Raw genomic sequence first — 25,332 nt, forward strand, 5'->3', positions numbered from 1 at the left:
TCTGATCGGACCGACCCTCTTACGGGGCGGACCCTAGTGCTAGGATCGTTCCCTATCTGGTTGAAGACGCTCACTGACCTCTGGTCATCGTGTTCTTAAGAAAAATTGTCCCCCAAGAGTGGTTCTGATGGATGACTCTCCTGCGCATAAGATATCGCTTCGGTGTTCCCCTCTCTCTCGAGAGGACGTTCTGTGTGTCAGCTCATGTGGCCTCGAGAGTGAGACAAAGGGGTTTCCTGTACCGGATAAGATCCTTGGGGCCTCTGGTGTCCCTGGGCTTGCATGAGAAGTTCCCGCATCGCCATATTCTGAGCTGCTATATCTCTCATACCCGCAGCTATCTGAGCCATACCTTCAGTGAGTATGGCTGTTCTTTCACCTCGTCGACGCCGGTGATGCAGTCTCTGATGAGTAACATTGTTATGAGTACCTCTTCTTCAGAGGCCTCTCTCATGGGATTGTCTTCACGGCTGTAGCTCATCCTACCTAGTAAGAACTTGGATTGTAATTCGACTTTCTTTTTCAAGAAGCCCCCTTTTCAAGGTTAGTCGCCGATTTTCCGGTGTCTTCTCCGATGGGGAGCGCAAAACTTCAAATGGGGAGTGAGTTTCCCACAGACGGCGCCAAACTGTTGACCTCCAAAAATGGCTCCTCCACGTGGCCAACTTATAGCTACTCCACGTATTCCTCCCTGCGAAATGAACAAATGGTCAGGCGCACACGGCCGGAACCGACGGGGGTGGTGGCGGCCGTATACGCTCCAACGGTCAAGTCAAGTTTGAGTGGTCGGAACAGTGCCCAGGGGCTACACAAATCAATCAATAAAGGGGGAGGAGAATATAAACTTGTTATGGAATGCTGTGTATTGAGAGTTTCATTACCTCTGCCTCTTGCCAACCTTGGGTATTTATAGGTGGTATGAACCGTGGGATGTGGAACACGTGTATACATCTGACGGTATGAAGCGTCTGCTCATAGGCGTCAATCAGCCGCGCTTGTAGAGTGGACGGACGATTTGTTTCCCTCGAGTTGAATTGACATAAAGTTGATAAGTCACATCAAATAGCCTTATGGGGACGTCAAATCAATTTAAACCTTAGATGCAGGACAAATCTTAAATTGGCGGCGGATCTTCTAACCGGGGTCCACTTGATCCCGACCTCGGAGGAGAGATGTTTCGGCAGATCAGTAGTAAGAATCGATATATCACTTCGGAGAAGTTTCGGGAGGGTCGTTTTCAGGTCGGAGTAAATGGTGCTGCGTGGGCACTTCGGTATCGAGGCGGGAATAATCGAGGCGTAACATCAGCTACATTGATAACTTGGGGGATATGTGACATCACCTTGAATTCTAGTTTCTTGGTTGGTTGTTGAGGTCGATTTTGCGTATCATCGTGACATATGTGTTCAAGCTATGCCACCAAGTAATGATGACCTGATAATAGGTAATCATTGTTGGCTTGCCATTGATTGAAAAAGTGGTGCTAATGTCAAGATTATCACTGTCTATATTGAAGAGAGGTTGATAAAAATGTGGAACAATACAGTAGGGGGTTTGGAAATCATTTTCTTTCAAATTACGGCAGCGTATGTCCGATCTAATCTGATTACATGTGTGTTCAATCTCGAGTTATAGTATGAACACTATAGCCTTAATATTGAATTATGCTATTTGTACAAACTAGGTTAACAAACTTGATTTACAAACTATATGTTGGCAATATTTAGGCTAATCATTCCAAAAACAATTTTTGAAATGAATGACTTATATCTTCCTGACACTTAACGCGTGTTTGAGCCCCAATTTTATTCAAGAATGTAATCTTGAATAATAAATTGATGGAGAATATGTGATTTAAAAATAAGGAAAAGTTTTGAATTTGTTGTTTATTATTTTATTAAAGAATGTGTAATTAAAAAGATGGAAAAAATAAGGGAAAATTGCAGCCGAGGTACCAAACATTTCGTTTATTAGTAGACTTTGTCCAAACCTTTAGTTTGTGCCACCGGAGGTACCAAACCTTCAAAAAATTTGCACCCGGAGTCCAAATTGACAGAAACCGTTAGTTTGACTGTTATTGACCAAAAAATAAAGGTCTGACCAATTGTTGACTGATTTTCAATGGAGTAAATGTGTAACTTTACATTTTCATATAAAAAATTTAAATAAAACAATAAAAAAATAAAAAATAGTCATCTTCTCCACCCAACCAAAACTAAAAGTCATCTTCTCTACCCACCAAGAACCAAAACCTGGTATTTCCCAATAAAATCAAAGTTGGAATCTCACTGACTTCCTCTCCTCCTCCTCTCACGGGCCATTCTCATCGGAGCTAGTCATTTTGAAAGTGCAAACTGGTTTTGTTCATTTACCAAACTGGTTTTTGGTTTTCGTTGGGGAGGGGGAAGTGGGGATGTGGAGAGGGGGTGAATGGAGATGATGATTGGAGTTTTTTATTTTTTGGTTTTAAATATAATTCTTTTATATGAAAATGTAAAGTTACACATTTGCCCCTTTAAAAATCAATCAACAATTAGTCAGACCTTTAATTTTTGGTCAATAACAGTCAAACTAACGATTTCTGTCAATTTGGACTCCGAATGTGAATTTTTTGAAGGTTTGATACCTCCGATGACACAAACTGAAGGTTTGGACAAAGTCTGCTAATAAACGAAAGATTTGATACCTCAACTGTAATTTTTTCATTTTAAAAATAATGTGGATCAAATAAGGGCTTAATTTGTAAACAAACTTTGTTTACAAAGATCGTACAACAAGAGTAATTTTTAAATATTTTAATGAGGTGGGAGGTCAGTTCAACTTGATCCAAGATGCTCAATTTCAAATTTTCATGTGCTTCTTTTTTACTATGGCAAATTATTCTATTACTTCATAATTTCATGTATTAAATACTCCTAATCAAGATCTTAATCCATTTTTCAAATTTATTTTTTTTCAAACAATCTTAATAGACTAAAAAACAATGAATGCAGATCTCGCTTCCATTCCTACCAAACCAAGCTCTCATTTTGCTTTCATTCTTGAATAACCAGTAATCTCCATACCTTAATTCTCACACTTCCTCTCCCCACACCACCCCAATAGCCTCTCACTTCAAATTTATTCTTAAGACCTCACATTGCTGTCTCTTTCTGTATCTCTGAATTTAAAGTTCTTGAAAGTTTCTGCATTGTAACATTGTTGGTTAATTCTTTTATCAAGATTTCAAAATGAGTTCACAGAGATCCTCAAAACCCACAAAATCCCCTCACCATTCAACCCCTTCAAAATCATCTTCTGCTTCATCTTCATCTTCTTTATCATCCCATTTAGCCATGGTTGAATTGAAGCAGAAAATCATCAACTCTCTGTCGAAACTTTCAGACCGCGACACCCACCAGATCGCTGTGGAGGACCTTGAAAAGATTATAAATTCACTGTCAAATGACGGTGTTCCGATGCTCCTCAACTGCCTCTATGACGCTGGCAATGATTCGAAACCCGCTGTGAAGAAGGAGAGCCTCCGTCTCCTTGCTGCTCTATGCGCCGCGCATTCGGATCCCTGCGCGACCCACTTGACAAAAATAATTGCCCACATTGTGAAGAAGCTCAAGGACTCAGATTCACAGGTCAGGGAAGCATGCCGCGAGGCTATTGGCTCGCTTGCCACGCTGTACTTGAAGGGCGGCAATGGCAGCGAGGGGGTGGTTTCGCTATTCGTGAAGCCGCTGTTCGAGATTATGAGTGAAAATAACAAGACTGCGCAAGGTGGGGCGGCAATGTGCATTGCTAAGATGATCGAATGCGCCTCCAACCCACCTTTGCCTGCGTTTCAGAAGCTCTGTCCGAGGGTTTGCAAATACTTGAATAGCCCCAATTTCATGGCAAAGGCTTCATTATTGTCAGTTTTATCGAGATTATCCCAGGTTTGTCGAATTCAACTTCTTGTTATAAGGTTATATGCATTGAACTAATGGCACTTGTTTCATTATGTTTGAGTTGGGCGCGATTCGTTAAATCATATCAGAACTCATCCGCAGTTTGATGAATTAGTTGGTGTTTTGTAAATATTTTGGTGATACCAAAATGCAGGAAAAGAAAAATGGAATCTTGACTCTTGTGATATTGATTTTGATACTTCAATTCCACGGCTTAAAAGCTGTGGAAAAGAATGCAAAGTTGCAGTGTGTAGTAAAACTTCGCTAAAACCTGTGGTTGAATTAAGGCTATATAAGATTGACTTAAGAATTGATAGGGTCCAGATATATTTGATGTAATATCACCCTTGTGGTTTACAATGAAAAATGACATGGAAAGTCTTAGAGGACCTTCGTAAGGGAAGTATTTACATTTTTTCAGTAAAAAGTCAAACACATTCGGGTATGGTAGTGGATGGCTAAATGATTCGGAAGCAATTTAAGAACATCAAACCACAAGCATATTTCTTCCCTTTTTCATGCTTGAGTTTTCAGTTCATCAAATATGATTTCGTGTCATATTTCATGCTTTATTAAGTTGTGGCGCATACTACATAGCAGAGTTCTGTTCTCTTTCTATTAAATATGAAATAATTCTATTATTGTCAAATGCTCGCCAGCAATATGCATCAACCACTGTCAGTGGTTCCCCTTTATGACCATGTTGCCTTGTATATTAGTCCATAACTTGGTGTACTACCCTCCTGTAGTTGTAATAGACAGACTGAGCATGGTGTTGACATTTTGATTAAGTCATTGTGGTCAGACTATGTGATGTTTAAGTTATTTATCTGATGTGCATGTCATATAAGAATGTCATGGGCAAAGAAGAATTTGGACATTTTTTTTCAAAGTAGCAATCTGAGTTTATCATTTTGCAGGTTGGTGCAATATCACCACAAAGTTTGGAAACCTTGCTCCAAAGTATTCATGATTGCCTTGGCAGTTCAGATTGGGCTACTCGAAAGGCTGCAGCCGATACATTAAGTGCTTTGGCACTTCATTCTAGCAACTTGATCACAGACAAAGCTGCTTCCACGTTGAATGTGCTTGAGGCTTGCCGGTTTGACAAGGTGAGCTCCTGAAATTTTTCTTCAGAACTTACATGCTAAAAGTTTATGAAGTTGTGAGCTATTTAATGCATCAGAGACCGGCTAACATACTCTTTCGCTTTTTTTTTCTAGTTTTCTCAGTTGGATTTTCTGAAGAAATAATTGTTAACTTGGTCTTTATTGTCTGTCACATGGTTAGCTTCTTGTATACGTTCTTGTTTGACAATTAATGTCAACCTCTACCTAATAAGAGTCTTATAATATTTGAGTGGTAAGTGTAAATACTGCAAATGATGCTAGGAAACTGTACTGCAGTTAGCCAATATTGTGTATGTGCATCTCGTTGATGAATAGAAAATCTGTCACTTGAATCACTTCATTTAAAAGATTAGGCCAATAGAAAGTGAGTAAATTTTATCTTTGTAAATTTTGTCTTCAACATAACTTACATGGCAGTTGCAGGTTGATTGTCCTTTTTGTATTCAATGTTTATCGCTACCATGAGGGAAAAGTTATTCTACTTAGAATATTGCTTTGGTGTAGTTACTTTTCATCCACAATATGGAAGTCCATTGCTAGTACTGTTCCATTAGACTTAAATATCAATTTTGGGATGCATAAAGTGTCATCTTAGGTTAAGCCCATTTTGTTTGCATATCATGGCTGAAAACACACTCAACAAAAATCAATGCTATTTATTTTTTTACCAGATAAAACCTGTCAGAGATAGCATGACAGAGGCTTTGCAGCTTTGGATGAAAATTGCAGGAAAAGGAGATGGATCTTCAGATGACCAAAAGGCTCTTTCTCATGGTAGGAATGGGATAAAAAATTCTTCATTTGAACTTTTTTTACTTAGCGATGTTATATAACCCTCTCATACTCTGGTCAATCCATCAGATGGCAAGGCTTCTGCTTCAGCTGACTGTTTTGAGGAGAATGGTCATCCAAGTCTTGAGGAGAAAAGAAGTGAAACATTTGTGAAGGACTCATCCACTGGATTTTCGCCTACTGATTCTACGTCCAAAGATAAGGGTAGCAACATTTCAGACAAGGCGATTGGGATACTAAAGAAGAAGCCACCAGCATTAACTGACAAAGAATTTAACCCCGAGTTCTTCCAGAAACTTGAAAGGAGAGGTTCAGATGATTTGCCTGTAGAAGTGATTGTCCCTCGTCGGAGTCTTAATCCTTCCAATCAGCCAAATGAGGAAGAGTCAGAGGCAAATGATATGGACTCAAAGGGAAGGATTGGGAATTTCCAGCCAGCTGATGAACACGTTAAGATAAATTACAAAAACTTGGAGAGAGGAACTTCTGGTTCAATTTTTAGGGAAAGGCACATAGGTGATAGGAGTGATGCAAATCGGAGGGAGTCATCAAGCATTCATGCAGATTTTTCTAAAAATCCTAGTCAATCTGAGGGATTTGTGAATAATAAAGGAAATTGGTTGACTATTCAGAGGCAGTTGTTACAGTTAGAGAGGCAACAATCCCATCTCATGAATATGTTGCAAGTATGATTAGTTTGTTTGCATTATAATGATGAGTCCCTTGTTATTTCTGCCTAACTTTTCTCTTGTATTTCAGGATTTTATGGGAGGGTCTCGTGATAACATGACGACCCTTGAAAACAGAGTAAGGGGCCTCGAGAGAGTTGTTGAAGACATGGCACGAGATTTGTCAATATCAACGGGCAGAAGAGCTGGTGGTGTTATGGCTGGATTCGAGGGTTCTTCCAGTCGGCATCTAGGAAAGTATAATGGCTTCCCGGATTACTCTACTTCCAAGTTAGGAAGAGGTAGTATCGATGGGCGTATTCCCTTTGGGGAGAGATATGCAGCATTTGATGGTGTTGCGCCAGGCATGCGAGGTAGGGGACCATCTTGGAGATCTGACTCACCTGATGCTTCGTACTTCCATGCATACGGTAAGAGTGGACAAAGGAGAATGGCAGGTGGCGGTGCTATAGATATTATGTCCACTAAATCGGAAAATGAGACTGATCAGGTTAGCAGCAGGAGAGCTTGGGAAAAAGGAACTGGACCTGTTCGGTTTGGTGAGGGGCCTTCTGCTAGAAGTGTGTGGCAAGCTTCAAAGGATGAAGCAACTTTGGAAGCAATTCGGTTTGCTGGCGACGATAATGGAGATTCTCGAAGTGCTCGAGTAGCTATATCAGAAATGGAACCCGAAGCATTAGAAAATGATGGTACATTGCAAGAACGTGACCCCACCTGGACTTCTTGGAGCAATGCAATGGATGCACTTCATGTTGGTGATATCGATGCAGCATTTTCTGAAGTTTTGTCAACCGGGGATGATCTATTGCTTGCAAAACTCATGGACAGATCAGGTCCTGTAATTGATCAACTATCGCTTGACGTGGCTACTGAAGTTCTGCATGCTGTTGCACAGTTTTTCCTGGAGCCGAACTTGTTTGACATCTGCTTATATTGGGTTCAACAGGTATATTTTCTAATAATTAGTACCTTGATATTTTGGCTGCTACGATAGAACTAATATTGTACTCCTGCATTTTCACTTTCTAAAATGAATCTACAAATTATTACTTCAATACATAGGAAGGAATCAGCACCTGTCACATTTTTGTTAAGTGTTTATCAGTTGGTTTGGAAACCGGATTCTAGTTGGGGTGTAAAAGTTTATATCTGCTAATTCGATTCTGGAGTTGAAGTCATTGATCTTTTTGCTTACATCTCGTTAATCCTGAATGAATAAAAGAGGGAATAGTTCATAAATGCAACATTTAATTCTTCCTGTGTAAGTAAACTTTAAGAGGTTTCTTCTCATCCTATAGATAAGTAAACTAGCATTATAAAGTTGAGATCAATATTTTGACAGTGTTTTTACTCCCTGTTCCCAGTTGGTGGATATAGTGATGGAAAATGGGCCTAATGTACTGGGCATTCCCATGGAAGTAAAAAGAGAAATTTTGTTGAATTTAAATGAAGCTTCTTCATCAGCTGAACTTCCTGGGGACTGGGAAGGTGAAACTCCAGATCAACTTTTACTGCAGTTGGCATCCGCTTGGGAAATTGATCTGCAACACTTGGATAAATAGCTGGCCTAACTACCAATTCTTGTTTTAAGTGTTTTGTAGTTACAATTCTTGTATCCGTTTGGGACGTGATTGGTGTGTAATATTAGATAGAACTCGACAGCATATTAGACAATATTTTAGCTTCTTTTTCTTCTTTTAATGTTGTCCAGTACAAGCATGTATAGATCTTATCGGACAAGCCATTAAAGTCTATTACCTGGGAATGACAATCCAGTTAAATGTAATATTTATGGTTAAATACTATCGGCTTGAATCTTGAAATTTGAATATAGAGTTTTTCCTCCAGAACAATTGGCAAGCCATCCTTTTGGCCTGTCTACTTGGCCATTGATTTAAAATTAGAGACAATATAATAAATACCTTCTAAGTTTTATGACAATATCAAAGACGTTTAGATGTAGTTAATGTGCTTGCACATAATTTAAAGATAAATAGATACATTATATAGAGAGCTCATTCGATATAGTTTAAATTTCATCATATAATTAACTCTTTTTTTATAAGTAAAATTATTTTTCTTAATATACTTGTAGTTAAATTATATATCAAATTACCAAAATGGAATAATGATATTATAATGATTAATTAATTTATCCAATTAACATGGTATTCTAACACGATCGTCATTTAATAATAAATTTTGAAGATACATAATATTTTAATGAATATTTTAAGCTAAATTATTTGAATTATTAAGAAGAATATGTTTATAGTTAATATCTGTTTTTATTTATAAATTTATAAAAATATAATGAACTAAAAAAATTAATTAATTTATTACTGAATCCTTCAACGAATTTTATGTATAAATTTCCACTAGCGGCATATATATTCAAAATTATATATACACAAATTCTTTAAGTATAAATTTATTACTAAAAGGAACAAATTAGTTGCTACTAAATGTAGAAATTTTCATTTCTTTTACATCAACCTCATTTTAAATGATACATTGCTCCGTGGTTATTGAATGTACGTAATATTTAAAACTAGAAATAGGAGAGGTTAGTGTTATTTTCTAGACTTGGGAAAACATCTTTGAAATGGTCATAAAGTTTAAGGGATGTCCTGATATTGACTTATTAATAAATAAAAGGATAATTAGCACAAAACTTTCTACCTTTCATGATTTTTGTGAAAAACGTTCCCACTTTTCATTTTTTGGCACATTTCATCCCTACCTTTACATTTTCTTGTGCAAAACATTATTTTCATCATTTTTCTCAATAAAAAGCTATAAAATGACTAATATACCCTCTATTTAAATAAAAATAAATAAAGAACTAAATGCAATCATAGTTTCAAATAAAAAAATTCTCCACCTCTACCTCCTCTTTTGAACTTTTTTAAAAATTGGAACTATAATTACAATTAATTCTTTATTTTTTTATTTAAATAAAAGGGTATATTAGTCATTTTATAACTTTTTATTGAGAAAAATGATGAAAATGATGTTTTCCACAAGAAAAGATAAAAGTATGGATGAAATGCACCAAAAAACGAAAAGTATAAACGTTTTTCACAAAAATCATGAAAGGTAAAGACATTTTGTGCTAATTACCCTTAATAAAATTACTATTTGGAGAACAAATTGGAGAGTGTGTTTTCAAAAACTAGGTTTCGACTCTTTAGATAGCAAGACGTACGCAATATTTGTAGCGTTGTTGGTTTGAATCTAATCGGAGACAAATGTTTATACTTGTATGTCCTTCAAAATGCATGAATAAAAAATAACTTGAATATTTAAAAACGTTCATAAACATGAGCCACACAAGCTATGCTGCAATGCACATTTGCAGCAGGTGCAAATCACGTTCAAGAACAACGCTGTATCCGTGCAAGACATTCTTGTAATCAAGATCAAGAACGAGGTATCAGTTCATAAAGTTGCGATAAGAAAGACCATAAGGAGAGGGCTGTTCCTTATTTTCCTCATCAAACCAATTTCATTAACACGAGCGATGTCGATCATACAAACAAGTCCCTGCAAGTGACAAGATTGTTGTATATACAGCTCAAAAAACTGATTTATAAATGCCCAAACTGAATTACAAAATGCTGAATTGCCCCGTATCCATCTTCCCTCCCCTTACTACATTTGTGCCATCTTCGGACGACGAGAATGTAAGAAGTTTGCAAGGCGGGTAGAGAGGATTGACAAAATTTCACTCGTTTGCAGGTAAGAAAGAACTGAAAATTGTTGTCTACTTGGCTGAATACCAGTTCTTCGCACATTTGGCATCAACAGATAAATCGACGTTAAGGATATTCTTTCCATCAAAAGGTTTCGACATGCAGTCAACCACAATGGCCTTGGCAACCTCAGCAGACTCTGTGGGCCCTTCCAGTATCACTTCATCGTGAACCTATTCAGAGAGAGAAGTTAATCTTGAAATTTCAGCATGACAATCCTTGCGAGCTAACAAGACAAGATATTAATTCATTTTGGAAAAATTAGAATGATGCCACTTTTGCATGAAGACTGGAGACGCAGTCGCATTGACAATAAAGTAACTTCCGATACCATAATTCAGAAGTTTGGTAGTACATTAAAAAAAAAATCTTAATTGCAATTTCAAGGGGGAAAAAAAAGGCCCCGCATGGGAAGAGAGAAATCAAATAGATTTAATCACATCCATAAACCTGATTATTTACAAGGTCAACGGGTCAGATTAGCTTATCTGTGGAAATTTTCATAGAAAAGCAAGAAGCTAGACAATTCATATTGAATGCAAAGAAAATATGAATATAATTGTAGGCTCATAATATGTAATGGCAAAAACAGTTAATTGATTTGTTGAAATAAATTGTTCCAAAAGAAAACCACTTTCTATTGTTTATTAACTTCATTTATTTACTATATTTTGAGGGTAGGGGTAGGGGTAGGGGTAAGGGTAAGGGTAGGATGGAGTGATCTACAAAACTCACCTGTAAAAGAAGCCTCCATCCAAGTTCCTTCAGTTGTGCATTCTTCGATATTTCTAACATAGCACACATTGCAACATCAGCAGCACTTCCCTGTCAAAACTTTTCAAGTCAGACCACACCCATACAGTGGGAAGGACAGATCAACGAGGGAGGAGCTTAAAAAATTGAGGCAGCAGGAAAAGAAAACAAAATAGAGACCTGCACTGGGGTATTTATGGCAGCCCGTTCAATATGACTCTTGTGCCATGGAGTTGCATTTCTCAAAGATGGGAACGTGCGAGCACGACCTAACAATGTGTGAACACACCCATCTACGACTGCTTCTTTTTTGCGTTTCTCCTGCCAAGACAATACTTCTTGCCGATCACTATACCAGCGATCAACTGTTTCCTTGGCTTCCTTGATAGAAACCTGAGAAATTGTGATAGCAATCAGAATCCATATCAATAACTGTGTTTCAACTGAAAAGAACGGAATTTGTTGTTATATCAGGTTGAAAAAAGCTGACATGCCTTCCAATCACGGGCAAGCCCCACTGTAGTTTTCCCATATGCAATGGAAAAGTTAAGCATCTTGGCCTTTCGTCTTTCAGAAGCAAAAGCATCCTGAAAGAATAAATCACATTGGTTTCAATTGAGGAAGAAGCACTTGATTACAACCAAAAACAAGTAAAATTTGCGCCTGGTTTTCATTTTCAATTCTGTAAGTACATGAGGACTTGGATCCCCATTTTAATTTTCTTTGCAATTGCAGAAGATCATGAAAAATACCCTTGATAAAACAGCCTTGTTTGTGATACGTGAGGTTTCAATAAAACTTTTGCACGTCAGCAGAGACTAACTTGTTTGGCAAACAAACTAGAATGAACATCCAAGTTGTTTAGAGTAATAAACAAGGGCTTTCGGAAAACCATGGGCCTAGGTAGCTTGTCTACAGAAAGTAGAGGAAATTTCTTGAACAAGAATCCAGAAGCCAACTTTAATTAAATCCAAAAAAAAAAAATAATAATAATAATAAATAAATAAAATAAAATGCAATGCAATGCCTCTGCAATGACTTCCAAAACCTAATTTCTCAAAAGAGATTCCTTTCTAAGGGTCATTTTTTTAAAGACTTCTATGCAACAGAAAACACGCAAACAGGCCATTAGTCATTTTGAAACTTTATTGCCCTAACATTCCACGAGAATACATATGATTTGCTTCTTTAAATAAGGCAATTCTGGAAGATTTTGGTAATCATAAATTTACTCTGAAGACAACAATTTATATATAGCTTAGGTTGCTCGGAGGGAGTTATATTAGAAATGGCATTAGGTGAAATGGCGAAGGACTTAATGGCTGATTGGAATGTACCACATGCCTAGCTCAGAATTAGAAAAGTTAAGACTAAACCTAATGCAGATAAGATGATTATACGGTACAATCAACCTTGCACACTTGCGAGCTTAGTGAGAACTAGACGACTGATGCATATAGACCCTCAGGAATCAGTTTATGCAAACCAAAAGTGGGTCTCTATGTCTAATCTCAAGTTACTACTCCCACAAGTCTATTAATAATTTAAAGCAGTATATGATATCAAGTTCTATTTCTTTGAAAAGCATAAATCATTTTTATCATAAAAATCATGTGATTATTATGTATATCTCCATCACCTAATATCATACCTACTGCTGCTACAAGTGCTAAGATTTCTAATATCACTAATGCTCCTACAATTCTTATCGATAGTCTTTGTTAATTGATTTGGGAAAGTTTCAATTTTTCTTATATTATTCATCAACGGGTTACATACATACGTATACATAAAAAGGATATTTCTCAAAAGGAAATAATCCTATCTAATAAGGAAATATTCTAGACTTATACACCTACCATATATCTATCAAATTCATGCTTGAATTAATGGGTACAGTTCATAACACTCCCCCTCAAACTGGAGCATAGATATCAATTATGTCCGGCTTGTTACAAATATAGTTTACTAGATTTCCAGTTGAGGCCTTATTAAAGACATCAGCTAATTGATCCCTTATCCTGACATGCTTAGTCGAAATTAATCATTGCTGTAATTTTTCACGAACAAATGACAGTATATCTCTATGTGCTTTGCTCTCTCATGAAATACTGGATTAGTGGCAATGTGAGTAGCTTCTTGATTATCACACCACAAGTTCATAGAGTGGGACCTATCGATGCCAATCTCCCCAAGTAAGTGATGTAGCTATATTAGTTCACATGTTACTTGTGCCATAGCTCGATATTCAAATTCTACACTAGATTGAGCTATAACACTTTGTTTTTTACTTTTTCAAAAGAATAAATTACTCCCAACGAAAATACAATACCCTGTAGTAGAACGTCTATCAACAGGAGAACCTGCCCAAACAGCATTTCAAAAACCTTCAACTCAAAAATGACCATGGTCTCTATAAAAAATTTCATGTCCTGGAGCTCCTTTGAGATATTTTACTATATGAGTTACAGCATCCCAATGTAAAGTTTTAGGAGATGACATATAGACTGACTAACAACACTTACTGGAAAGGCAATATCTGGACGAGTAATTGTGAGATAGTTCTATTTGCCCACCACCCTCTTGTATTTATCCGCATCAACAAACACATCTCCATCTTCAACCCCGAGTTTTACATTTGGTATCATGAGGGCATCACCACGTTTTGCTTCAGCTAGACCTGTTTCATCTAGTAGGTCTAGAACATATTTCTTTTGAAATGGAAAAATTCCTTTACCACTTCGAGAGACCTCTATCCCTGAGAAATATTTCAAAGAATTCAACTCCTATGTCTGAAACTTTGCGTCTCGAAAAGCCTTCCGCATACTTACGTCTCTGCTATCACTACCAGTAATCACAATATCATCAATGTATACCACTAACAAAATTCACCCAGCTGTACATTGTTTAAAGAATACTGAGTGATCATATGCACTTCTTTAAAAGCCAAATTTAATTACAATCTCACAAAATCTCCCTAACCAGGCACATGGTGATTGTTTTAGGCCATACAACGATTTTTGTAATTTGCATACCTTCTTTGACTCCCATTGAACAACAAACCCTAGTAGTTGCTGCATGTAAACTTCTTCGTGCAAATCATCATGGAGGAATGCATTTTTAACACCTAGTTGGTGAAGCGGCCAATGATAGGTAGTAGCAAGGGAAATTAATAACCGAGCAGAAGTAAGCTTAACAACTAGAGAAAAAGTCTCAAGAGTAATCCACACCATAAGTTTGAACATACCCCTTAGCAACCAAACAAGCCTCCAATCGAGCAACAGATCCATCAAGGTTCATCTTGACAATAAACACCCACTTACATCCAATTACCTTTTCTATTAAGCGATAAGGAAACCAAATCCCAGGCATAATTATGTTCCAGGGCCATCATTTCTTCCTGCATGGCCGCTCGCGCTGACAAAGCCTCAAAAATAGAATTTGGTACTAATACACAATCTAAGAAAGCAGTGAAGGACTTGGAAGACCATGACAATGCATGGTAAGAAACAAAAGAAGATATAGGATAAGTACATGACCGTTTACCTTTTCGAAGAGCAATGGGAAATAAAGAGTAGGATCAGGAGGGGGTGACGAATCCTGAGGCGAAGCAGCGGGTAGAGGCAATAAGTCACGGTTTGTAGTAGGTGCCACCGAAGGTTGCTGCACACGAGGAGTGTAAACATATCGAATGGACAGACAAGAAGATACCAGTAACATAGGTGTAGCCACAATGTAAGCAAGGAAATCATCCTCAAACTCAATAAAAGAAGGGTTAGAAGACACAGAAGTATTGGAAAAGAGTATGGACTCAAAGAAGGCAACATCAACAGATACTACGTATCGTCTTAAGGAAAGAGAGAAACATCAATAATCTTTTTGATGTCAAGAATAATCTAAAAATATACACTTAGAGGATCTAGGATCAAGTTTAGAAACTTGAGGTCTCATATCTTAGACAAAGTAAGTACACCCAAATACTCTAGGAGCAAGAGAAAATAAAGTCTGAGAGAGAAATAGAGTGAAATAAGGAATTTGACCATCTAAGATAGAGGAAGGCATACGATTGATTAAGTAACATGCAACAGAGACAGCATCTGCCCAAAATTATTTTGAAACTTTCATATGAAAAAGAAGAGCTCGTGCAACTTCTAATAAATGACGATTCTTTATTTCTGTCACTCCGTTTTTTGTGGAGTAATGATACATGAAGATTGACGAAGAATGTCATTCTGAGAAAGAAATGAAGTAAATATGGATGAGAAATATTCCTTGGCATTATTACTCCTCAAGATATATATAGATTTATCAAATTGAGTTTTGATCTCAACATAAAAGGTGCAAAAAATCGAAAATAGTTCCGAACGATTTTTCATAAAATATAACCAAGTAACCCAGGAATAATCATCTACAAAGGTAACCAAATAGCTAAAACCGATCTTAGATAAAATAAGACAAGACCCCCAAATATCAAAATGTATTAAATCAAAAGAGAACACTGCCCGTTTTTTCATTCTAGATAGATATGGTGCCCTGTGGTGCTCTGCTAATTGACACGACTTACAATCTAATTGAGACACTTGACTAAGATTGGGATATAATTTCTTCAAAATCGGGAGAGAGAAGAATGACCGAAGCGACAATGGAGCTGCAGAAGAGAAAAGGTACTCGTGCATGTAATAGACCTTAGCACGTGTGAGAGAAGAGTCGAGCACGTACAAGCCATTGAACTCACGCCCTCTACCAATAATCTGCTTTGTCCCAAGATCCTAAAAAATGCGGTGATTAGGAAAGAAAAGAACACTACAATTAAGAGATTTAGTAATCTGAATCACAGATAAAAGATTAAAATGAAACTCCGGTAAACATAAAACAGAAGACAATGGTAGCGAGTTTGTTAAATGTGCTGTCCCACATTCGACTACAGGGATTGAAGAACCATTAGCTAAAGTAACACATGGTAAATTAGAAGACGACTAAAATGATGAAAGTATAACTGTATTCCCAGTCATATGATTTGTGGCATCGAAATCAATTACCTAATTGCGGGACGAGGTAGAAAGATGCACTACAGAATTACCTGTGTTGGCTAGAGTGAATTGGAAGGTGTAACATGTTGTTGAGAAGCATAAAATTGTGTAAGGCGAGCATATTCATCAACTGAAATTGTAATTTGACGTTGAGATGAATGCGCAATAAGTATTGATAGGAAACCATCCTGAGTAGCAACATTGGCAAATTTCCTCATAGGAGTTCAACTTGTGTATTTTGCTAGTTCACAATTTAATTTCCAACAATTCCTTTTAGCATGTCCTTGCTCTCCACAATAATAACCACAAGAACCATCAATCGAGATTCTATCTTGACTACCTCCACCTCCTCCTTTATTAACGCAATTGCTATTTACCTTTGAATTTGTGCCAACTAGAACTACCGTCCCATTTGGTAAATACCCTGCTCCTTGTCATTGTCCTTGCATATCCGAAGGAGACGGGCATATATATCACCTCAACGAAGGTAGTGCCTCACTGGTGAGCAACTAAATACGAGTCACCTCATATTCAAGACCCAAACCTGTAAGAAAACACTGCGCTACAATTTGCTCTTCTTGTTCATATATTGTCTTCACATCACTAGTAAAAGGAAACATGGCCAACTTTTCTTCAAATGCCTATTTCACCTCAGTATAATATTGAAACAGATTTCACCCCTTTTGCTATGCCCGATAAATTTTTAACATTAGTTTATGAATATGCAATACATCTTGTTTACTCGCATATAAAAATTCTAGATAGTCCCACAATTCTTTTACAGCATCACAATGATTGATGACATCATCAACGATTGGGTCAAGGGTATTTTGAATCTGATTAAAGAGTTTATCATCTTCCATTAGCCATTTTTCCCAAATTCTAGGATTAGTATCGGATTGTGGAGGTGGGTCATTAGTCAAGTGGTCGCTTAAATCTAAACTAAACACATATATGCGGACAATTCTCTTCCATTGAGCATAATTCCTACTACCCATTAACTTTCTATCTGTGATTTTTGATGATAGGATTACGGTGATTTCATTCACCACTTTCTTATCACCGTCAGCCATAATTAACAAATAACCAAAAAATACACAAAAGAAAGCAACCCAAACATACTAATCCAATCCAATAATAATTTAAGTCCACTGAAGAAGCAGCCCAAACAAAATAAACAAAATTGACCCACTTGAATGATGTCCAAAAGGATGAAGGCCCAACAACACCAAAATCAGTCGACTTCCTTCACAACCCAAAATCAGTTGTTCGTCCAATCGAATCACCCGATGGAGGGCAATACCAATACGATGAAGCCAAGAAATCACTGATCTGGGACTCCCGTTGCAAACCGCCACACACAAAGGCGGCGAGAGGTGTCGACTATCACACCGAAGCATATTAGGATTCTCGAACCAAAGCGAACCCAAAGGAGAATCACACAACGGCCATGGACGCTCATTGCAGAGTAGTCTCCACCACCACCGAAGCCTCTTCTGATCTTCACCCACCCAGCAGTAACCCAGGTAAGTGTCGATTTATCACCAAAAGTACCGACCCTTGCCGCGACCGAGAGAAATCCCAAAAAAAATTCTTTAGAAACTCATAAACCTTTGCTCTGATACCATGTTAACTAGTTTGGGAAAACCTCAATTTTTCTTATATTATTCATCAACGGGTTACACTCATATATATACATAAAAAGGGTATTTCTCAAAAGGAAATAATACTATCTATTAAGGAAATATTCTAGACTCTTACACCTACCATATATCTATCAAATTCATACTTGAATTAATGCGTACAGTTCATAACAATCTTCGTCTTTACATGTAGCGCGTTAAATTTATTTTCAATGAAAACCAGATTGCATCACCCGATTTATATTAGCCTCCAGCCAACTGAAAACACTAAATTAAGATCATATTAAGAAGCTGTTATATTACTGTTGCTATTTCAAGAAAACTACAACATAAAACTAAGATCTTGTAGTAAACCTTTAGTAAAGGAGCTGGAGGCTTATCTTCACCAGGTTCAGGATGCCACTCAAGAAGCACATGCTCCTGTTCAACAGCTTCACGAATGTGGGGATACATGTTCATCGCAGTCCTTGAATGGAAGTCTCCCCCTGCTTTGAAAGCATCCAACATGCTCTTACAGTTGGCAAGATGTGCAAGAATCCTAAGTTCCAACTGATTAGAGGAACTTGTTCAATACACGTACAAAATCACATAAGAATGCCAGAGACAGACATAACAGTGGGCATGAATCGTAGTTAGGATAGACTTGTTTCATATGTGTTCTAAAGAACATCTTTTCCTTCATATTTGTACATATTTCCTACCATCAATAATTTTATTTTCTTTTCATTTTTTCAACACAAATGTTGATGTAAAACAAACTAATTACTTGAGACTATAAAGTATTGTTGTAAGAAAAATATCGGTGTGAGAAAAAGTAAATAACACTGAAAGAACAGAGAGAGCCTATTTTCTGCAGGTGGCCAAGTAAGGCCCTCTTAGAGATAAAAGTTGTTAACGCTGTGGGACTAGATGCATTTCTGTAAAGGTCTGAAATTGTCTTGGAAAAGTTGGAAGATATTTGGTTCACGAAGTTATTTGACCATATAATTTTAACCAGAAACATGCCAGATACAGCAAGGAAGGCATTTTACACACCAATAACAAAACTGACGGAGATTTTCTCAACTATGCAAATTATTTTGTCATTGATTTAACGCAGTTACAAAATGAAACTGTAGGGAGAGAGTGAATGAGTCACAACTTAGGCTTAAAACCATGGTATCTAGAAATCCATTTGACTTTATGCATGGAAATTGAAAAGGGGAATTAATAGTATGTTGTTTACTATGATAATTTTCTAAGAGCGGACTTGGAGTAAAAGCTCCATGAATCAAATAAATGTAAGCATGGGTTAAGCCTTATTGAGTTCATAAACTTGCTTGTAGATGGGGGCAGGGTTGGAAAACATAAGAGAATTCATTGGACAAAAAGAAACAGAATTATATTTGTTAGTTACACTTTCATATTTGTGTTAGATTCGTACTCAGATTTATCATCACAGTCAAAATTAAAATAGGAATAATGTTGAAAAGAACCATCACAAATCAGTAGAAAACCTGTATCAGAATAGTTAACTATGTGATCTTTAGAAGATTACATAGCTTATTTGACAGACCTGCAAATTCGGTCTTCTGGCAGATAAACGACCAGTTTCGGTGTTAATGTTCAGTGAACAATGGATTCGCCCATCCTTGCCTGATATATGATTACCCTGACGTAGAAGATATGATTAAAATATTACACACTCTTAAGATTTTTTCTTTCTCAATGATTTAATCTTATTTTGAAAGAATAAAGTTAGTTATGGAAAAAGTTAACTTTCACAAATATCAAAAATATCCTTCAGTAAAGTACAAGGAAATTTTTTTGAGCTCACTTAAGAATTTCAATATTACTCAAGGTCAGTTAAGATGACAAAAAACTATGCATTTTTTCCTGAATAATCGACAGGGAAAAAGAATACATGCTTATCTAAATTACGAAAGGTGGTACGAGATATGAACCCGGACATCTTTGCCACAGTCGCAGATCTGGTAGAAAGAAAAGAAAAATGCGCATAATTTTCAATATGGACACAAGGACGGTCACAAGTCGATAATAATATGATCTGATTAACTATCAGGAGAAAAGAATCTCGGCAAAGCAAAACAGAGCTATGCAAGGGAAAATATAAACAACTGAGATTACTGAGCCCTTCTCATTGATACAATCCTCACGAATACTAGCCTCAGTTAGTACACAATTACAGTACTTCAGAGCCAAATCATCACATATTGTTACTACTCAGAGCATGTAATGACATTTATGCATGCAAAGATCGAGGGCATAATTGAGAAAATTTGAAGGGGGGGGGGGGGGGAGAAGAAAAAACTAGAACCTGAATGTGTCAAAGGTGCTTTCTGACAATGTTCTTCAAATTTTTAAACCGAAGTGAGCATTTTTCCAAGGAAAAATTTCAGAAAGTAAACCTTAATTTCTTGAATGAAAGACACAATCAATTTTGTACCCCGATGTTTTCCTTTTCTAAATCAATAAATGAATGGGCTGGATGACGTCTTTTCTTTCTGTTTCCTACATGGATCGGCTAATAAGCCTTCCGTGTTCCACTAAAAAATTTCAAGTACCAAATGCAAGCTAATAAAATTATATAGAAAAAGGCAAAACAGGAGTCTCCCCACAAAAGTTCTAAGCATAGAGAGTTACTTAGGATTTTAAATCATGACACCAAGAAAGTCAAGGTAGCAAATAACCTGCAAGGGAAGAATAAAGTTGGATATCAAAGAGTCTATTGAACAAACTTCACATAAAGCAGCAATGGCATGGCAAGCCTCAACTCCTGACTGCCCACCACCAAATGCAGTGTAAGCTGCTCCATAATCGGACTTATCTGGGTCCTTCCAAGCTTCACCACCTCCTGCATTAGGAACTTCTTCAACGCTCTCTTCATCAATGAAGTTAAAATCAACAGAAACCTTCCCAGCAAGATTCTTTAAAACACCGCCACTAACAGAAGGCCAACCACTTGCAGTATACACATCAGCCTCTATATTAACATCAAGGGGCTTATGCAGTGTAATTTTGCGATATTTTGTTGGAGCCTTCTTGCCTTCTTCAATTATCTTGTCCGTGTTCGGAATTTTGAAATCCTTCTCTAGTGGAAGAAACTCATTCGCATTTCTTCTGTAGATGGATGATGATAAAAGAACAAGTCACTACATGGCTACTCCAATATATTATGCAGTATTGCAATTAGCAAGACAATCAAACCTTTAAAAGAAAAAGAAAGCAGCACATGGCTACTTCAGTTATTATCTGTATCAATTTTTTGCAAACAAAGAACGAAATCTAATTCCAAATAAAAATAAAATATTGCAGTCATTTCGTGCAAAAGTTAGGCCAATTTTCCAAAGCTCATCCCACCTGTCACTCCACCTTCTCCTATGGATCAAAACATATTATTCCTTTGATTTTAGCATAGCTAATGGACAGAGTAGTGAAGAGTGGGAGTTGCAAAGGCAGTGGTCCCTCCAGCCCGAAAATTTCTTCTTGTTGAGAATACTATTATCAGGATGCAGAGCAGAAGGCAACTGCAATCTCAGGAATTGAGGTCGCATTACACACTACAGACACAACATTACAACAATAAATCACCAGACTAGTAGAATATCATTTTGACATAATGAACCTAATTGAATCTATGTCCGTCTATATCAAACACATCAATAAAGAGATAATTCATTTAAAGAGCTAAAGCACGTAGTTTTGTAATCAACTTTCACATGACAAGAATCCGTAAATTGTATGCTTCCTTAGGCCCCACGACCTCCCTCATCTCATATTCTATTAATTAGAGATATAGGAAGCAGTTTAATACCTGTTCTGAACACCACCAAAAAAGAATTGGCGCAGCTGTGCATCACTACCCACATTCATGTACTGCGCATCCGGGCAGTGTTTGGATGCCCATTTGCGAAATCTATCAGCGGCAACCTGCTGTTCTGCTTTAGCCACCTTTTCAACCTCAGCAAGATAGGCACGATCAACCAGCATTCCCTCGGTTTCCATTTTTACTAGAAGCTCGCCAAATGGACGCCAATATTTCTCATAGAAGTTGAACATTGTTCCTTTCACAACTCCATCAAGATTCCAAGGCATTTTAGACAGTTTATTCCGCAAACTATCATATAGCTTCAGCGTGCTTATTGAATCCAAAGCAGAATAACAAATCCATAGTCTTCGCTCAACTCTTTGCAGCTCTTCAACTGGTGGGATGACCATTATTTTTCCCTCAGATCCATCTTTTTTCAATTTTTTCCTGCCAAAGATGGTTTTCATTGATACTTTACCAATCATCTCTTCACCAGGGCGCGGTTTAGCATTAGGAATGACAGAGGGATCACCTGTAAGTGCTTCTAAAGAATACCCACCCTCAGTTCGCCTAGATGAATTCCACAGCCGAGCCATGTGCATTGTATCAGCAAAAAAACCAGAAACTTTGAGCCCATAATTCTCTACTATGTGATCATCAAAGCTGTAATTGTGCCACACCTACAAAAAGCATGATGAAGCTAATTATTAGGTTGATTGTGCAATATAGACCAAATTACTTGACTACATCTTCGTTAGATATGCTTGCTTAAGTGTTTTAACTGTGATATAGGCAGGTCAAAATGACAACCATTAGAAGATACCTTTACAAAATGATCATCAGAAAAAGCATTTACCTTTTTAATGGATGAGTCCTCAAAAAATCGAGCAAACTCGGCTATGAGATTCTTGCCACCACCATCAAGAACATCCACCCAGACACATGATTTTCCATTGCCAAAATCGACATCTGGACCAGAATATATACTAAAACATATAATTTCTCCATGGTCCACAGGTGTCTCCTCCTTAACATCAATCTTGGCTACCTGCTTAGCATCACCAATAACATTAAACAAAATAAACTATTTACATTTGTGACTGAAGTAAATTCAACTTTAAAAAAATCTATATTTTCTCTGTATCTAAATGGAAAAGAAATGTGAATAAATCCAGTGGATACGTGCCTCAGTATCACATGCGTGAACAAGGTGCCTGTATTGATTTGTGAGCAAACCAACCACTTCCCTAGCTGCAGAAATGCTATCAACTACCAGAACCTTGTCATATACGGTACGAAGCCTCTCAAAAATATTCTTGGATTCATGAGTAATTGTCTCAATCTGAGTTCTGTCAGCGACAATACATTTACGATCAGCTGCACCATTTTTTATTTCATCGATCACGAGTTCGTTGCCAATTTTGGAAACTTCATCCTTCCCATTTTCCACACTATCCTCCAAAAATAACCTATTAGGCAGAGCACCTTCCAACAATGATTGATTTTGCAATGACATTGAACCATCACCATTATTCACGTATACTTTGTCACTTCTAACACCATCGACAAACGAAGGACCATGGTAAACATCTGGCCTGTCTTGTCCTACATTGACACTGTATTCCATTTCTTTACTGATTGTTCTGCTTCCATCTCCTTTATACTGCCAAAAGAAAACTCATGATTGTAATGCTTCTTTATAGACATTAAGTCCTTGTTTGGTTTGGATAAAAATCAGATTTTTAATAGATTTTGATAAAAGTAGATAAAAAGTGCGGTTAAAAATTTGAGAGTCCCCTGTAATGTGTAACTAAAATTAACTGTTGACTTTGACTGAGATTTTAATTCAAATTTTTAGCCGAACCAAGCAAGGGCTAAGGATACTCAATAATGCAAACAATTTGTGCATTCTTAGTTTAATTAGTATCTTACTCTTTTGATACACTCAGATGAATGTTCTATGACTCCCAACTTAGCTCCTTTTGCAGTATCTTCTTCGGGAAGGGTTCTAAGATTCACAGCAATGTTTTCTTTATGCGCAAATAATGCCTTGTTCTTTTTACATTCTTCAGCTGCTTTACCCCAAGCTGCAGCAGTATGCCCAAGAGTCACGATGCTGCCACAAACTTCTCCATTTACTTCCTCTCTACTTTTGCCCTCTCTATGCACATAAGGCATCTTCGAGTGGGGAGCTGGGTAAGCATATTTTCGTTGATAGTGAATTTGACTTTCATCATGTTGCATAGTACTGTAATTTGATCTTCGTTTTAACTGATGGGAATCAACATTAAGAGTTCCAGTAGATAAGGAACCACTTGCACTTTCAAGTTTGAAATCTTCGAGCCTGCAAATTAACGTTACATAAAATGTTAAAACATAGCTGACTGCTTATTATTCAGTCTAAACCCTCTAAAGCCAGCTCAATTCCAATGCAGCTACATTACTAGCCTCCAAATAATCAATGTGACTGCTATTTCATAATTCAATATTAACCGCCAGTAGCCGAAGCGCCTGACATTAAAATGTTCATCCCTTTCCTCTTTCATTTTTCTTCAACAACAAAAACTTGAAGGACAACTCATGCAGATTCTAAAGATATTATTTCTCAACAACTGCCACAAAATAATACATAAAAATTAAACTGTCCTTATAATTCCAGAAGACCGTTGGAAATGACAATAAAAATAAGGGGGGGGGGGGGATTTCGGGGCCTATCACCAGTAACCCAACAACAAAAATACGCAAAACTTAATGAAGAACACGGAGAATCAAAAACACATATGATAAAATATAACGAGATAACAGAAAGTATAAAACGAGTGAATTTGAAAGAAACTGTACCTGCGGAGGGTTTTTGTAGAACTAGCCCAACCAGTACGAGATGGAGAGTAGGCTTTAGTACAAGAACGACAGAACCAGAAATATGGGGGAGAAAAAGAGGAAGGCCTAAAGGGGTTTGTCTGAGTAGAGAAACCGATTTTAGCCATGGTTTCTGCAACTCTTCCTAGCTTATTGCTAGTGCTGCTAATGAAACTACAAGAAGAAGCCGTTTCGGTAATATTTCTTAAACAGCAGTTCAATTATTTTTACTGTTTGTGGTCACTGTGAATAAAAGGGTTATCCAGGGGGTTTTACTTTGTCTCCGACTCTGAGTGAGGAGTGGCAGGCGCAGTAGAGATGGAAAGGGCGGGGTGAGGAAGAGGGAAAGGAATTGAAGGCCAAAAAATAGGGATTTCAAGTTTTAGCCTTTATCGTCAACTTTTGTCAGTTGTGGCCTTGTGCTGGGGACAGTTTTAGATGAATTTACCTAAAAGGAATAGGAAGTGAGAAAATGAAAAAAGTACCCTCCTTCAAATTTTCTTTAAAGCATGTTTTGATAGAAATAGATCTTCTGAAACCTCCATTATCTGAAAATGAAAATGGGAAAAATAGTATTTTTTAGAAAAATGAGTGGTTGAAAAAGAAGTACAAGTTTTCGATTTACGTGTAATATTATTTTATGGAAGATTGTGTGATTAAAAATAGGAGAGAGAAAAATGTAATGTAATGTAATTTTATTTAATGTGGATCGAACAGGGGATATGCACTTGAACTTCATATCTAGCCGACATTTCAAATTAATGGGTTAGAATTGAGACAATACCTACAAATATAAGTGATCGTTATTAAATTAAGAATGTTATAGATAAAGCTAACCATACAAAATTTTATAAAAATTGCTTTGTACATCATTAATGAGATGGTGAGTTTAAACTTTCTTAAGGTGGCTACCCTTTTCAATTTTAAGTTATTCT

The 25,332-nt window shown here is 37.0% G+C and overlaps 2 protein-coding genes across 2 annotated transcripts; one reads left to right on the forward strand and one right to left on the reverse strand.

Moving 5' to 3' along the window:
• Positions 1–2,978: 2,978 nt before the first annotated feature.
• Positions 2,979–8,380, forward strand: LOC111397333 (microtubule-associated protein TORTIFOLIA1-like). The gene is made up of 6 exons (XM_023024195.1): positions 2,979–3,926; positions 4,859–5,050; positions 5,740–5,842; positions 5,930–6,546; positions 6,620–7,495; positions 7,914–8,380. Exons 1-6 carry the CDS (start codon positions 3,231–3,233, stop codon positions 8,109–8,111), a joined length of 2,682 nt encoding a protein of 893 aa, XP_022879963.1. The 5' UTR covers positions 2,979–3,230; the 3' UTR covers positions 8,112–8,380.
• A 1,603-nt stretch (positions 8,381–9,983) lies between these two features.
• On the reverse strand, positions 9,984–24,783 carry LOC111398033 (DNA polymerase I A, chloroplastic/mitochondrial-like). The gene is made up of 13 exons (XM_023024992.1): positions 24,380–24,783; positions 23,471–23,882; positions 22,725–23,201; positions 22,395–22,586; positions 21,545–22,218; positions 20,421–20,850; positions 19,268–19,381; positions 18,725–18,795; positions 18,085–18,292; positions 11,552–11,644; positions 11,238–11,450; positions 11,040–11,129; positions 9,984–10,477 (listed from the first exon to the last, which is right to left on the reverse strand). The coding sequence occupies exons 1-13, from the start codon at positions 24,523–24,525 to the stop codon at positions 10,316–10,318; spliced, it is 3,282 nt and encodes a 1,093-aa protein (XP_022880760.1). The 5' UTR covers positions 24,526–24,783; the 3' UTR covers positions 9,984–10,315.
• Between the last annotated feature and the right edge of the window lie 549 nt (positions 24,784–25,332).

This window comes from Olea europaea, chromosome 7 (genome assembly GCF_002742605.1).
Source record: "Olea europaea var. sylvestris chromosome 7, O_europaea_v1, whole genome shotgun sequence".
In the NCBI taxonomy this organism is placed as follows: Eukaryota; Viridiplantae; Streptophyta; class Magnoliopsida; order Lamiales; family Oleaceae; genus Olea; species Olea europaea.

Bases quoted from the DNA above. Each gene is read 5' to 3' on its own strand.
- LOC111398033 (XM_023024992.1), bottom strand. From the start codon at position 24,525: ATGGCTAAAATCGGTTTCTCTACTCAGACAAACCCCTTTAGGCCTTCC. The intron at 22,219-22,394 runs GTAAATGCTTTT...TGCTTTTTGTAG, and splicing joins AGGACTCATCCATTAAAAAG to GTGTGGCACAATTACAGCTT. The intron at 20,851-21,544 runs GTATTAAACTGC...ATCCATCTACAG, and splicing joins TTTGGTGGTGTTCAGAACAG to AAGAAATGCGAATGAGTTTC.
- LOC111397333 (XM_023024195.1), top strand. From the start codon at position 3,231: ATGAGTTCACAGAGATCCTCAAAACCCACAAAATCCCCTCACCATTCA. The intron at 5,051-5,739 runs GTGAGCTCCTGA...TTTTTTTACCAG, and splicing joins AGGCTTGCCGGTTTGACAAG to ATAAAACCTGTCAGAGATAG. The intron at 6,547-6,619 runs GTATGATTAGTT...CTTGTATTTCAG, and splicing joins ATCTCATGAATATGTTGCAA to GATTTTATGGGAGGGTCTCG.